The following is a 13,715-nucleotide window of genomic DNA, read 5'->3' as shown; positions in this document are numbered from 1 at the left end:
CAAGTATGGATTTAATGCAGTAGAGTACATACTCACACTAACACTCACACTACCCCAACCCCCCACCCCTCGCTCAGCTGATGCCATTAGGAGCACCATATGTGATCTATGCTCGGAAAGCTTGGGACCATAGCCAAAAACTGAGCATGCTAAGACACACTTCTATACATCAACATTAGAGGTCTACCAATTAATCGAAATGGCCGATTAATTGGGGCCGATTTCAAGTTTTCATAACAATCGGAAATCGGTATTTTGGGGCGCAGAATTCCGATTTAAAAAAAAATCAGTTTTATTTTTATTTTTGTTGTACCTTTATTTAACTAGGCAAGTCAGTTAAGAACACATTCTTATTTTCAATGATGGCCTAGGAACGGTGGGTTAACTGCCTTGTTCAGGGGTAGAACAACATATTTTCACCTTGTCAGCTCAGGGGAATCAATCTTGCAACAGTACAGTCACTCTAACCATTCCACTCCACGAGGAGCCTGCCTGTTACGCGAATGTAGTAGAAGCCAAGGTCAATTGCTAGCTAGCATTAAACTTATCTTATAAAAAACAATCAATCATAATCACTAATCCAGTTTAGCTGGCAATATTAACCAGGTGAAATTGTGTAATTTCTCTTGCGTTCATTGCACGTAGAGTCAGGGTATATGCAACAGTTTGGGCTGCCTGGCTCATTGCGAACTAATTTGCCAGAATTATACGTAATTATGACATAACATTGAAGGTTGTGCAATGTAACAAGAATATTTAGACTTAGGGATGCCACCCGTTAGGTAAAATACCAAACGGTTCTGTATTTCACTGAAATAATAAACGTTATGTTTTCGAAATGATAGTTTCCGGATTCGACCATATTAATGACCAAAGGCTCGTATTTCTGTGTGTTATTATGTTATAATTAAGTCTGATTTGATAAAGCAGTCTGAATGAGCAGCAGCAGGCCCGTAATCATTCATTCAAACAGCACTTTCGTGTGTTTTGCCAGCAGCTCTTCGCAAGCACAGCGCTGTTTATGACTTCATCAGCCTAATGACTGGTGTTACCAATGTGAAATGGCTAGCTAGTTAGCTGGGTGTGCGCTAATACCGTTTCAAACGTCACTCGCTTTTAGATTTGGAGTAAATTATTCCCCTTGCGCTGCAAGGGCCGCGGCTTTTGTGGAGCGATGGATTACGCTGCTTCAAGTGTGGCTGTTGTCGATGTGTTCCTGGTTCGAGCCCAGGTAGGGGCAAGGAAAGGGACGGAAGCTATACTGTTACACTGGCAATACTAAGGTGCCTATAAGAACATCCAATAGTCAAAGGTATATGAAATACAAATGGTATAGAGGGAAATAGTCCTATAAATTATTATTAACTACAACCTAAAACCTCTTACCTTGGAATATTGAAGTCTCATGTTAAAAGGAACCACCAGCTTTCATATGTTCTCATGTTCTGAGCAAGGAACTTAAACGTTAGCTTTTTTACATGGCACACATTTTTACATGGCACTTATTGCATATTGGCACATATTACTTTCTTCTCCAACACTTTGTTTTTGCATTATTTAAGCCAAATTGAACATGTTTCATTATTTATTTGAGGCTAAATTGATTTTATTGATGTATTATATTAAGTTAAAATAAGTGTTCATTCAGTATTGTTGTAATTGTCATTATTACAAATAAATCAATCGGCCGATTAATCGGCATCCGCTTTTTTGGTCCTACAATAATCGGTATCGGCGTTGAAAAATCATAATCGGTCGACCTCTAATCAGCATACACACATGCCAGTAGGTGCACAAATTATTCAGCACAATAATAACAATAATGCGATAAATTGTTGTGAATGTGGACCGACATGTCAAAGAATGGCCATGTAAACATTTACAAGTATGAAGATATTGACACGGTCGAGGACAACTAAGTGTTGGGTGACTCAACTCAATCCCATCAGCAATCTAAAACCACACCTTATCTTGAAAAGAGTCCTGTATGTATTCATTCTGCTGTGTCTCATGTGTTACCAGTACAAATTCAAATTGTTGTTGATGAACATGATGATTATGATGGTGTTGGTGGTACAGAAGCACTAATAAAGTAAGTCTGGATATACAGTATCTACATGTTCTGATAACTGATAATAATGCTCTCTTTATTGACTGAGAATAACAGTGCAATCTATTTTATTTTAAACTACTGGTGTATATGGGAAATAACATCTCCCTCTAGTGACAAGCACAGTAACTGTTTGAAATACCATCAGGTCTACTGTTACTGTTGTTGTAACCAGTGTTGTTGTACCTACATATTGTAACCAGATTTATATATAGATATTTTTTAAAGAATTAGAAGTGTTGGTTTTGGTTCTCACTACATCCATGCATGACTGTCTGCATGCAAGCAAAGCAACCAATTTCATTTAATTTGGCTCCTACTCTCCCTCCTTCTGACCCTAAACTCGTTTTAAAGGGCTAGGCACCCGTTACATTTCATATGGCAAAGGAGAGTCTGCACATCAGCTGCATGGGAAGTATAGGTACAAACCCTTCAGGTGAAGAGGAGAGAAGAAACTGCTGCAGCACATGTTCCATTTTCAGATGTGACCATTTTCACACTGGTAAGTGGCCCTTCCAAGATTATAGACATACATTCAGTATTATGAGTATGTATAAATCAGAGCAAAATGTTTAAACTCTGAAAGCAAAACGTGGTACTATGCAGTTATGCAATAACTTTGGTAACCACAATGTAATTACAATGTAATTATGCAGGTAGTTACAATTACATATAATGTTTTATTGTCACATGCAACATGTTATCCAAAAATGGCTTTGGCTTCACTTATGACGCCAAATGTAACACTGTCCTTTTGTGGTTAGAAATGTGTCTGAGTGTTTGAAATGTGTTAGCTGACGTTACTAGCACTGGGGAGAGATAAGCTCCACAGTAAGCTACCTGCAGACGTCTCATGGGCTGATGAATCAGACTGATGCTGCTGTCATGAACATTTCAGTGTTTATTCATATTTAGTGGTTTTAAGATGGTGTTGAATCACTAGGCTACACCTCAGTGCAAATCCAAGTCGGATGTTTTATGCTCTACTTTGGTTGTTGCCAGATCAGTGTGTGTGTGTGTGTATCCTCAGTGATTTTCCTTCAATATTTCACTTTACCCCGGCCCGTACAATGTATCAGGAGCAGGTGAATTCTGTTTTGAACAACATGTAGAGCCTGTTGGCAGAGGCAACGCGGCTAAGGGCCAAGTGCCATGAGCAGAGCACACAGTTGGCCCTAGTGAAAGCTCATCAGAGGGGGGAGGGCCTGGGTCAGCAGAGAGAAGCAGCAAAGCTAGACATGTTCAACAAACGCAGGCAGCTGGAGCAGCTCCTGGACACCAAGGCCGCCGTTGAAGCAAAAGAAAGACAAGCTTGCAAACTCAGCAAGCAACTGTAAGAGAGGGAGAGGGAGTAAAGAAGAGGGCAGAGAGGAGAGGGATGGATTGATGGTGAGAGGAGGGACTAAATGTGGCAGTGTTTGGGAATGGAGACTTATTGTAGTTAATGCCATTTATAAACTGGGTGGGTTGAGCCCTGAATGCTGATTGGCTGATAGCCATCTTATATCAGACCGTATACCACGGGTATGACAACATTTATTTAATGTGTCAGTGGTTGGGAATGGAGACTTACTGTAGTTAATGCCTTTTATAAACTGGGTGGGTTGAGCCCTGAATGCTGATGGGCTGATAGCCATCTTATATCAGACCGTATACCACGGGTATGACAAAACATTTATTTCATGTGTCAGTGGTTGGGAATGGAGACTTACTGTAGTTAATGCCATTTATGAAGGTTGTAATGGAGTGAATCTGGAACAATGTTTGTTACTTATTTGCAAACCTTTTTCTCGTAAAATGTTTCCACTGTAACTCATATTCAGTACTAGAAAATAACTAGTAACAATGTAACTGTACTTCATTAATAAGGACTTCATAATCAATAAAGTTTTTAGTAATGACAGAGATTTTGCTTTGACAAAAACACATGAAATACACAGGAAATTTTTGACTTTCACAGCTGTTACAACAATCAGTATACATTGAGCAGGTCATTTTACGTAACAGGAAGTGACTGAATTGTGTAACTAATTGGTTAAACTGATAAGTATACAAAAATGGAAGAAGTTACCTCCAATGTTAATTGTACTCTTCCCACTCTTCCAAAGGGAAAACACATTGTAGTTAGGGCGCCCCATTTCTGGCCTAAATTAGAAGTTGTAATGCCTTTAATGTCAGTACTGAGTGGCTTTATCAAAAGGAATCTCAGTTTCATATTTAATAAAAGGACTTATCCATATGACAGAGTTGGGGCCAATTCAGCCCATTTAAGTAAAATGTGTATGGTAGACTATTTCATACTGCAGTGGAATCTAATTACATTACCAATAATTGAGTACATCCGGTTTTATGACCCACTGTTATTCCAGTCTTGAGCTTGGGACAAAACTAGGTTGTTGCATGCAGGGACCTGGATTCAAGGACACATTGGTCGTGTTGCGCTGCTCAGACGTTGCATGCATAAACTAATGGTTGTGTGCCACGTCATCGACTGTGCCGTTGGGCACCAGATTACTATAACGTGCTAAAACATATGGTTTAGCTGATACGTAAAATACCTATGTATGTGTTGTAAGATCTAGCATTCGTCAACAACGTCTGAGCAGAGGAACACAACCATTACGGCACCCATCTGGCTTGGTGTGGTCGGTAGGGTCAGACAGGACGGTGGAAGAAGGGCTCTGTTTCAGGCACGTTCCATTCTGACCTTGAGCCTAACCCCTGACGTTTCTGGACAAACACCACCACCACGATCTGCACCCAGAAGAAGAAGTTCACCCACACGGACTTCTGGGAAAGACAAAAGAAGACTGCAGAGATGAAGAATAAAATACATGGGTTTAAATAACAATGACAACACATGATCTGTGGTTTTGAAGCAGCTTGTGGTCTGATAAGGCAATAACGTTTTGATGTGTTAGTTAATATTATGATATGCACAGTGTCAGGACAGACCTCTGCATTATACAATCCCGTGTAGAACTGACTTCCATTGTAGGGACTGACCCAGGTTTTATTCTCAGCTTCTTCACAACTGAAATGAAAGAAGTCCTCCAAATTAACAAGAATGGCATACAATATTTCACATTTCACATATGGTATGAGAAACAATAGGGCACTGAGCGAAGAGGTGATACGGGAGAAGACAGGGAAAAAAGGCAGCCATCTCACCTGGTTATGGAGGGCACGTTGTGGAGGGCAGACAGACAGAGGCGGTCCCTGCCGATCCTCAGGGTACACCCTGACACCGCCAGGAAAAACAATATCTTCATACACACCCCCAGAGTCACATTCAGCCACAGTCTTTCCCTGGGGGTGCAGGACAGGAAGTAAAGAAAGTCCACAACTAACAAATCAAATCATTTCTGCTTTGCTGCCACACTACTAGGCATGGAAAGTCTGTCTCTCACCTCTTGACCTCCTCTTCCACACAGCTGGTGTAGATCCAGTAGAGGGTGAGGCAGAAGCAGTAGATGGCCACAGACACGGAGATGGCTGACACAAAGTAGCAGAGGGAAGGATGGCTGGGGTTCTCCAGGATCAGGCCAGATGTGTTGTACTCAACAGTCCCATAAATAATGCACTGCCCTGTAAAGTGGCCCTGCATGACACAATACAGATGCATTCAGTATAACTATACCATTTATCCTACAGTATGCAATTGAAATGATACCTCTACGGTATCAGTGTCCCCTCCCCTCGGGATGGTTGAGCTAACGTAGGCTGATGTGATTAGCATGAGGTTGTAAGTAACAAAAACAATTCCCAGGACATAGACATATCTGACATGGGCAGAAAGCTTAAATTCTTGGTAATCTAACTGCACTGTCCAATTTACAGTAGCTTACAGTGAAATAATACCATGCTATTGTTTGAGGAGAGTGCACAATTATGAACTTGAAAATGCATTAATAAACCAATTATGCACATTTGGGCAGTCTTACAACATTATGAACAGGTATGCAATGGTTCATTGATCAGTCTAAAACTTTGCACATACACTGCTGCCATCTAGTGGCCAAAATCTAAATTGCGCCTGGGCTAGAATAATAAATGATGGCCTTTGTCATGCATTTCAAAGATGATGGTACAACAAAAAAACATGTTTTTTCTTTGTATTATCTTTTACCAGATCTGATGTGTTATATTCTCCTACATTAATTTCACATTTCCACAAACTTCAAAATGTTTCCTTTCAAATGGTATGAAAAATATGCATATCCTTGCTTCACGTCCCGAGTTACAGGCAGTTAGATTTGAGTATGTAATTTTAGGCAAAAATTGAAGGAAAAAAAGTTGGATCTTTAAGAGGTTTTAATGCACTTTACACAACCTATAACAATGGAAAGTATCTTCACTGGACATTGACAGCAAGAGAGCTTGGTCAGCCATGGCGAGATACACATGCTCTCAAATTAACGTCCCTTAATAGGCAGGGAAACAGAGTGAGGTCTGTCACACACAGATCTCACTGTGTTTCCTGGCCTGGGTAGCGACGCACAGAAGAGCTTAATTCAACTTGGAGAGGAATGCTTGAGAAATTCCATTCATCCATTCATGTGCACAAATGTACAGTTATATTCTTTTAGGACATTAGATGACGATTATATGGTGCCATTGGGCCATGTGAAACAGTCGGGAGGACTCTGAATGTAGATCTCATGTTTCATTTCCCTGTCTCTCAACACATTTCATTTCAAAGTCATTGCCATCTGTATGAAAATCCCACATGAAAAAATACTATAGTATACGTTAGTATTACTATATTTATATATAGTAATATTTATATATAATATATATCGTTTCAGGCCTAACAACACCCTTGCCAATATATCCTTCAAACACCGGCTTCTCAGGCATTATCACTTAACTATAGTATGCACTGTTGTGTTTTTGCAAACTTTACTGTAGTATTGTAGTGTAGTATTGTAGTGTTTTGTTTTATTATCATTTTTAATTATATATTTTTTTGAGGGGGCTTTCACCTTGAGGAATCTTACTGAATGACATTAAAATACCAAATTATCCATAACCAGTATTTAGGTAGGACTGTGGACTGCAGTTAGGTCCAACACTTCTGCTCATTTCTATAACCTGTAGGGAACACAATATATGGTATATACTTGGCATGTACGTTTTTCAGTCATGAGTGGCACAAATTGTGATATAGGGGGGATGGGGAATGGCCAGGACATACGCAAATGATATACAGTTGAAGTCGGAAGTTTACATACACTTAGGTAGGAGTCATTAAAACTCGTTTTTCAACCACTCCACAAATTTCTTGTTAACAAACTATAGTTTTGGCAAGTCGGTAAGGACATTTACTGTGTGCATGACACAAGTAATTTTTCCAACAATTTTTTACAGACAGATTATTTCACTTATAATTCACTGTATCACAATTCCAGTGGGTCAGAAGTTTACATACACTGAGTTGACTGTGCCTTTAAACAGCATGGAAAATTCCAGAAAATTATGTCATGGCTTTAGAAGCTTCTGATAGGCTAATTGACATCATTTGAGTCAAATGGAGGTGTACCTGTGGATGTTGTGGTAGCAGAGTCAGAATTCTTTAGGTAGCATTGATAAATAAGATGTTTTATTAATTTTTATAGTGTGCTTATGTGAGAAAGTTACTTGGGCCCAGAGAGGGGAGAGGTCGGGTTAGTCTTATCTGTGAATGTGTCTGTAACTATTCCTAAACCATGTGAAGGGATGGTGTGATTAATGGGGAACTAGTTAGGTGGCTCCACAATGTCTGTGTGCCAGTCACTTCTCTCTGTAAGCTTGTCCAGGAGGGGTTGTATTTATTATGGGAGTATCTAGAAATTGACAATTGATATATGCCATTGGATGAGGTAATGTTTTGGTCCTAAATGGTACCAAGAACGAGATTAGAACTTTGTCTAAGAGGGCAAACTGAAGGATAATTTATAGCTAATGCTGTCTGGCAATAGGATACACCTTTTTTCTGGTAACATGTTCTTTGTGTAATGTTCCTAAGATCTGTTATTTGTCATGTGAGTTTAGATGGGTGTGTCTTTGCTATAAAGGATCTTAGTTGCCATTATGTTGACACTCAGAGAATTAATTTATGGAGACTGAATTGATCTGAGAGTCACAGGGCTATGGTGAAGCTCATATTATTAAAGATGGACTTTATGATAACTCTGACTTGTGTGTGGTTTGCTTTCTCATGATTTGGTAATACAGGAAATTTCCACAACAATGTGTTTCAAGGCCTACCTTCAAACTACCTTCAAACTCAGTGCCTCATTACTTAAAATCAAAAGCCAAGACCTCAGCATTTTTTTTAGACCACCACAAGTCTGGTTCATCCTTGGGAGCAATTTCCAAATGCCTGAAGGTACCACGTTAATCTGTACAAACAATAGTACCCAAGTATAAACACCATGGGACCACGTAGCCGTCATACCGCTTAGGAAGGAGACGCGTTCTGTCTCCTAGAGATGAACGTACTTTAGTGCGAAAAGTGCAAATCAATCCCAGAACAACAGCAAAGGACCTTGTGAAGATGCTGAAGGAAACAGGTACAAAAGTATCTATATCCACAGTAAAACAAGTCCTATATTGACATAACCTGAAAGGCCACTCAGCAAGGAACAAGCCACTGCTCCAAAACCGCCATAAAAAAGCCAGAGTACTGTTTACAACTGCACATGGGGACAAAGATCGTACTTTTTGGAGAATTGTCCTCTGGTCTGATGAAACAAAAATAGAACTGATTGTCCATAATGACCATTGTTATGTTTGGAGGGAAAAGGGGGAGGCTTGCAAGCCAAAGAACACCATCCCAACAGTGAAGCACGGGGGTGGCAGCATCATGTTGTGGGGGTGCTTTACTGCAGGAGGGACTGGTGCACTTCACAAAATAGATGGCATCATGCGGGAGGACAATTATGTGGATATATTGAAGCAACATCTCAGGAAGTTAAAGCTTGGTCGCAAATGGGTCTTCCAAATAGACAATGACTCCAAGCATACTTCCAAAGTTGTGGCAAATGGTTTAAGGACAACAAAGTCAAGGTATAGGAGTGGCCATCCCAATCCCATCCCAATCTCAATTCTCAATTTGTGGGCAGAACTGAAAAAGCGTGTGCGAACAAGGAGGCCTACAAACCTGATTCAGTTACACCAGCTCTGTCAGGAGAAATGGGCCAAAATTCACCCAACTTATTGTGGGAAGCATGTGAAAGACTACACAAAACTTTTGACCCAAGTTAAACAATTTAAAGGCAATGCTACCAAATACTAATTGAGTGTATGTACACTTCTGACCCACTGATTCTCTCTACTATTATTCTGAGATTTCACCTAAGAATTTTTACTGGGATTAAATGTAAGTAATTGTGAAAAACTGAGTTTAAATGCATTTGGCTAAGGTGTATGTTAACTTCCAACATCAACTGTATATGAGCATTTCGATACAGTGTGTAGTGTATTATTCTACAGTATACTACAAAATTCAATAATAAGAACATCACAATCGAAGGAAACTACAGTGTGCAGTATAGTATTCTACAAAATTCTGCAGTAAGCACTACACAATTGAGAAATACTCCAGTGTGCAGTATAGCATTTTACAGTATACTACAGTTTACTACAGAATACTATAGAATTCTATAGTAAGTACTATAGTATTATATAGTAAACTGTAGTATTTTTATGTGGAATTGTAGCCTAATCTATTGCAAAGTCACTGCATGCAACAATTTTGCATTTAGGTGAAGTCCACTAAGACATTGTATAAACCGGTAGGCCTAGCAAAGAGTCATCAATGATATTCACTGACTTCACATGATTATCTCTGCTGATTTCAGTTCTTTTCTCTTTATAGGCTAGCCCCCATGTTTTGGGATGTGTTGCAAATTCTGAGATAAAAGCAGGAAAAGACAACATAATATAGGAGAAAGTTTCTTGAAAGTCTGATAAAAAAACTCCCATAACGGATGTAGCAGCTAAAAGTTTGACACGTCGTTGAGAGGACGGTAAAAACATATCCAATGTATGCTTTACATCTAGCAGCCTACCAGTAGCCTAGCGTCGGTTTGAGGAGGGTGACAGCAGACAGTAGCCTTGGCTATGTGTGGACATGTTGCCAATACATTTCTATTGATATTGGTTTTTTTTTATACAGGGATAAAAAGAGTTCTCAAGTTTAGAATGTATCATAGGCGGTTGAAAGTTCCCGACATTTCAAACATTCATGCATTCGTACCTGGGTGATTGTCAGAGAAGCAGCGGACATGATTCCACAGATGAAACAGCCTGCGTAAAGTACGAGCTCCAAAACGAGCAGCCACGGCAACACCATCACGAACACCTCTGCAAAGCCATCCTATAATACCCATCGAGGACACCCTAGCACCCGGCCAACGCACTCCGTTCCAAGCGTGTTAAATTGTGCGTAAAGGTCTACAATGGAGACACTCTTAACTGTGAGCTCTGACTTTTTTTTTTGCAACAATGTACCTATTCAAGCGTTTTGTTCATTATAAACCGCAATTGAATGTGGCCAAGGAATGCAATGCATTTATTAGAATTGGTTGATTGTAAGATTGGGATGGAATGCTTTATGACTATCTAACAATGTTGTTGTCTTATTAGAGGTGAGTCCCGACTCCCGAGGACTCCACCAGGATTCCCTATAACCATAATCCAGTTTAGAATCCCATGCACAGAAATGCAAAGACAATTTTTGCCTCTTGTATTGTTCTCCTCAGAGAGACTGGAAAATGTGTGTGTGTGTGTGTGTGTGTTTGTGTGTCTGTCTGTCTGTGTGCGTGTGTGTGTGTGTGTGTGCACGCATCATCAGCAGTAGCTGTCGTCTGTCTCTGGCGATTTGTGATTAATTTGTAAGTATTCCAGAGTGATGAGAGAACATTTGTCAGCAGAACACTTTTCTTTGCTGATTTGCTAAATTAAACTGTTGCTTAACTACGATTGTAAACTACTAGTTTTAATCCCAATAATATTTTCTTCAAAGTAAAATAAAAATATATATAAACACCTTAACTTCATACAAATGTTCTGTTTTCCACAATGTAGCCTAAACCTGAGCTACCGGGAGGTGGATGTCTCAGACATTCAATACCTGCTGGGTACCACAATAATGAAAGGAACAAATAACAGGAGATCAAATCAAAGCCCCTGCTTAGATGAGCAACACTGGGGGTTGAAGGGGTGGATCACTGAGATTTCAACCTTTATTCACCCACTCAAAAATACAGCAGGAAGTTTGTTGGATTCCCAATGTGACACTATGGAAAAACAATATCTGATGTTTGATGTTTGTTTTATTACTGCACTTTCAACAATTTAAAATCACAACAAAGTTCAAATGGGAATACAATATTAAATATTTTGTATAGATAGAGAAACATAATGTGTTATCACTGTGCTTCATCTAACAGCACAACCATATGACCTGGATTGTAGTTGACATCACATTAAAAATATCAAGTGCAAGTGATCAATGCTGTTTGAGATTCTGCACAGATATTTGTTGTGAAGATCTCCACAGACTTGCAACGTTTGCATGCTATCTTGGATATGCACGCTTTCTATGATTACATAATATGGCTTTTTTAGTGACAGTAGGCTCAAAATGTGGCCTATCGATGAGTTACTAATTTTAAGGTTAAATAAAAACTAGGGGCGCAACTTTCACTGGGGACGGGGGACATGTCGCCCCCACCTTCTGAAATTGCATTTTTATCCCTCCCAGTTTTTTCATTGGAATGTGATACAACACGAGGCAACGGTGTGCTTCAGGACCACGTGGACGCCGCCGAGTGGTCGGATAGGCTGTTTGGAGTATTTATCCGACCAGATAAAAAATACAAATAATTGTGTGTCTCTCACTTCTAAAACCAAAGTTGTGCCCCTGATAAAAACGTTTACATTAGTTTGTAAGATAGCCTTAACTTTAGGCTATTTACTATAATACAAAGTGACATTGAATTCTCTTAGGTTGACAAAGCAACTAAATATCATAATTTAAAGGAGATGTATCTAATGTTTGTTAATCCTATTATTTAACTTGTATTTTTGGTTTAGTTGGAGACGTGAATCCAACATATCATTTCTTATCTTGTCGACAAGTTAATAGGCTATTTACTGTATAGCAAAAGTGATAATGAATTGTGCTTGGTTGTCAACACAACCAAATGTCAACATTTGAAGGAGATGGACTGTATATTTTGTGCCACTGACTTCAATTCCAGTTTGTCTTCAAATTAATAATTGATATGTTGGATTCACTTCTCCATTTCAACCAAAAATCTAAGTTAAATAATAGAACTAAATCAAATCAAACTCAATTTAAAGTGCATTTAAAATTTGATTTGATTTAGTCCCATTCTTTAAGTTAGATTTTTGGTTGAAATGGAGACGTGAATCCAATATATTCAATATCAATTTGAAAATGTAATTTGACATGAACCAAAGCTTGAAATCCTAGACCGACAGTGCATTCAGACCCCTTGACTTTTTCCACATTTTGTTACGTTATAGTCTTATTCTAAAATTGATTAAAATATATATATTTTTGCTGATCAATCTACACACAATACCCCATAACGACAAAGGAAAAACAGATTTTTGGACATATTGGAAAATTTATTGCAAAAGTATTAAAAATGAAAAAAATATCACATTTACATAGGTATTCAGACCTTTTACTCAGCACTTTGTTGAAGCACCTTTGGCAGTGATTACACCCTCGGGTCTTCTTGGGTATGACGCTACAAGCTTGGCACATCTGTATTTTTGGAGTTTCTCCCATTCTTCTCTGCAGATCCTCTCAAGCTCTGTCAGGTTGGATGGGGAGCGTCGCTGCACATCTATTTTCAGGTCTCTCCAGACATGTTAGATCGGGTTCAAGTCCGGGCTCTTGCTGTGCCACTCAAGGACATTCAGAGACTTGTCCCGAAGCCACTCCTGCATTGTCTTGGCTGTGTGCTTAGGGTTGTTGTTCTGTTGGAATGGGAACGTTCGACACCGTCTGAGGTCCTGAGTGCTTTGGATCAGGTTTTTAATCAAGGATCTCTCTGTACTTTGCTCTGGTCATCTTTCCCTCACCCTGACTTGTCTCTCTGTCCCCGCCGCAGAAAAACATCCCCACAGCATGATGCTGCCACCACCATGCGTCACCGTAGGGATGGTGCCTGGTTTCCTCCAGATGTGACGCTTGGTATTCAGGCCAAATAGTTCACTCTCGGTTTCATTAGACCAGAGAATCTTGTTTCTCATGGTCTGAGAGTCCTTTAGGTGCCTTTTGGCAAACCCCAAGCAGGCTGTCATGTACCTTTACTGAGGAGTGGCTTCCGTCTGGACACTCTACCATAAAGGCCTGATTGGTGGAGTGCTGAAGAGATGGCTGTCCTTTTGGAAGGTTCTTCAAAGAGGAACTCTGGAGCTAAGTCAGAGTGATCATCGGGTTATTGGTCACCTCCTTGACCAAAGCCCTTCTCCCCCGATTGCTCAATTTGGCCGGGCAGCCAGCTCTAGGAAGAGTCTTGTTGTTTCCAAACTTCTTACATTTAAGAATGATGGAGGCCACTGTGTTCTTGGGGACCTT

The 13,715-nt window shown here is 39.7% G+C and overlaps 2 protein-coding genes across 2 annotated transcripts in view; one reads left to right on the top strand and one right to left on the bottom strand.

The window, feature by feature from the left end:
* LOC135550436 (bcl2-associated agonist of cell death-like) overlaps positions 1-13,715 on the top strand; it is a 339,230-nt gene that overhangs the window by 108,499 nt on the left and 217,016 nt on the right. The gene's annotated exons all lie outside the window — the stretch shown is intronic.
* LOC135549155 (transmembrane protein 179B-like) lies at positions 3,810-10,493 on the bottom strand. The gene is made up of 5 exons (XM_064979198.1): positions 10,353-10,493; positions 5,521-5,711; positions 5,282-5,419; positions 5,066-5,144; positions 3,810-4,900 (listed from the first exon to the last, which is right to left on the bottom strand). The coding sequence occupies exons 1-5, from the start codon at positions 10,446-10,448 to the stop codon at positions 4,766-4,768; spliced, it is 639 nt and encodes a 212-aa protein (XP_064835270.1). The 5' UTR covers positions 10,449-10,493; the 3' UTR covers positions 3,810-4,765.

This window comes from Oncorhynchus masou, chromosome 12, assembly GCF_036934945.1.
Source record: "Oncorhynchus masou masou isolate Uvic2021 chromosome 12, UVic_Omas_1.1, whole genome shotgun sequence".
Classification (NCBI taxonomy): Eukaryota; Metazoa; Chordata; class Actinopteri; order Salmoniformes; family Salmonidae; genus Oncorhynchus; species Oncorhynchus masou.
The sequence above is the reverse complement of the archived record's forward strand: the minus strand, read 5'-3'. Positions and strand labels throughout refer to the sequence as shown.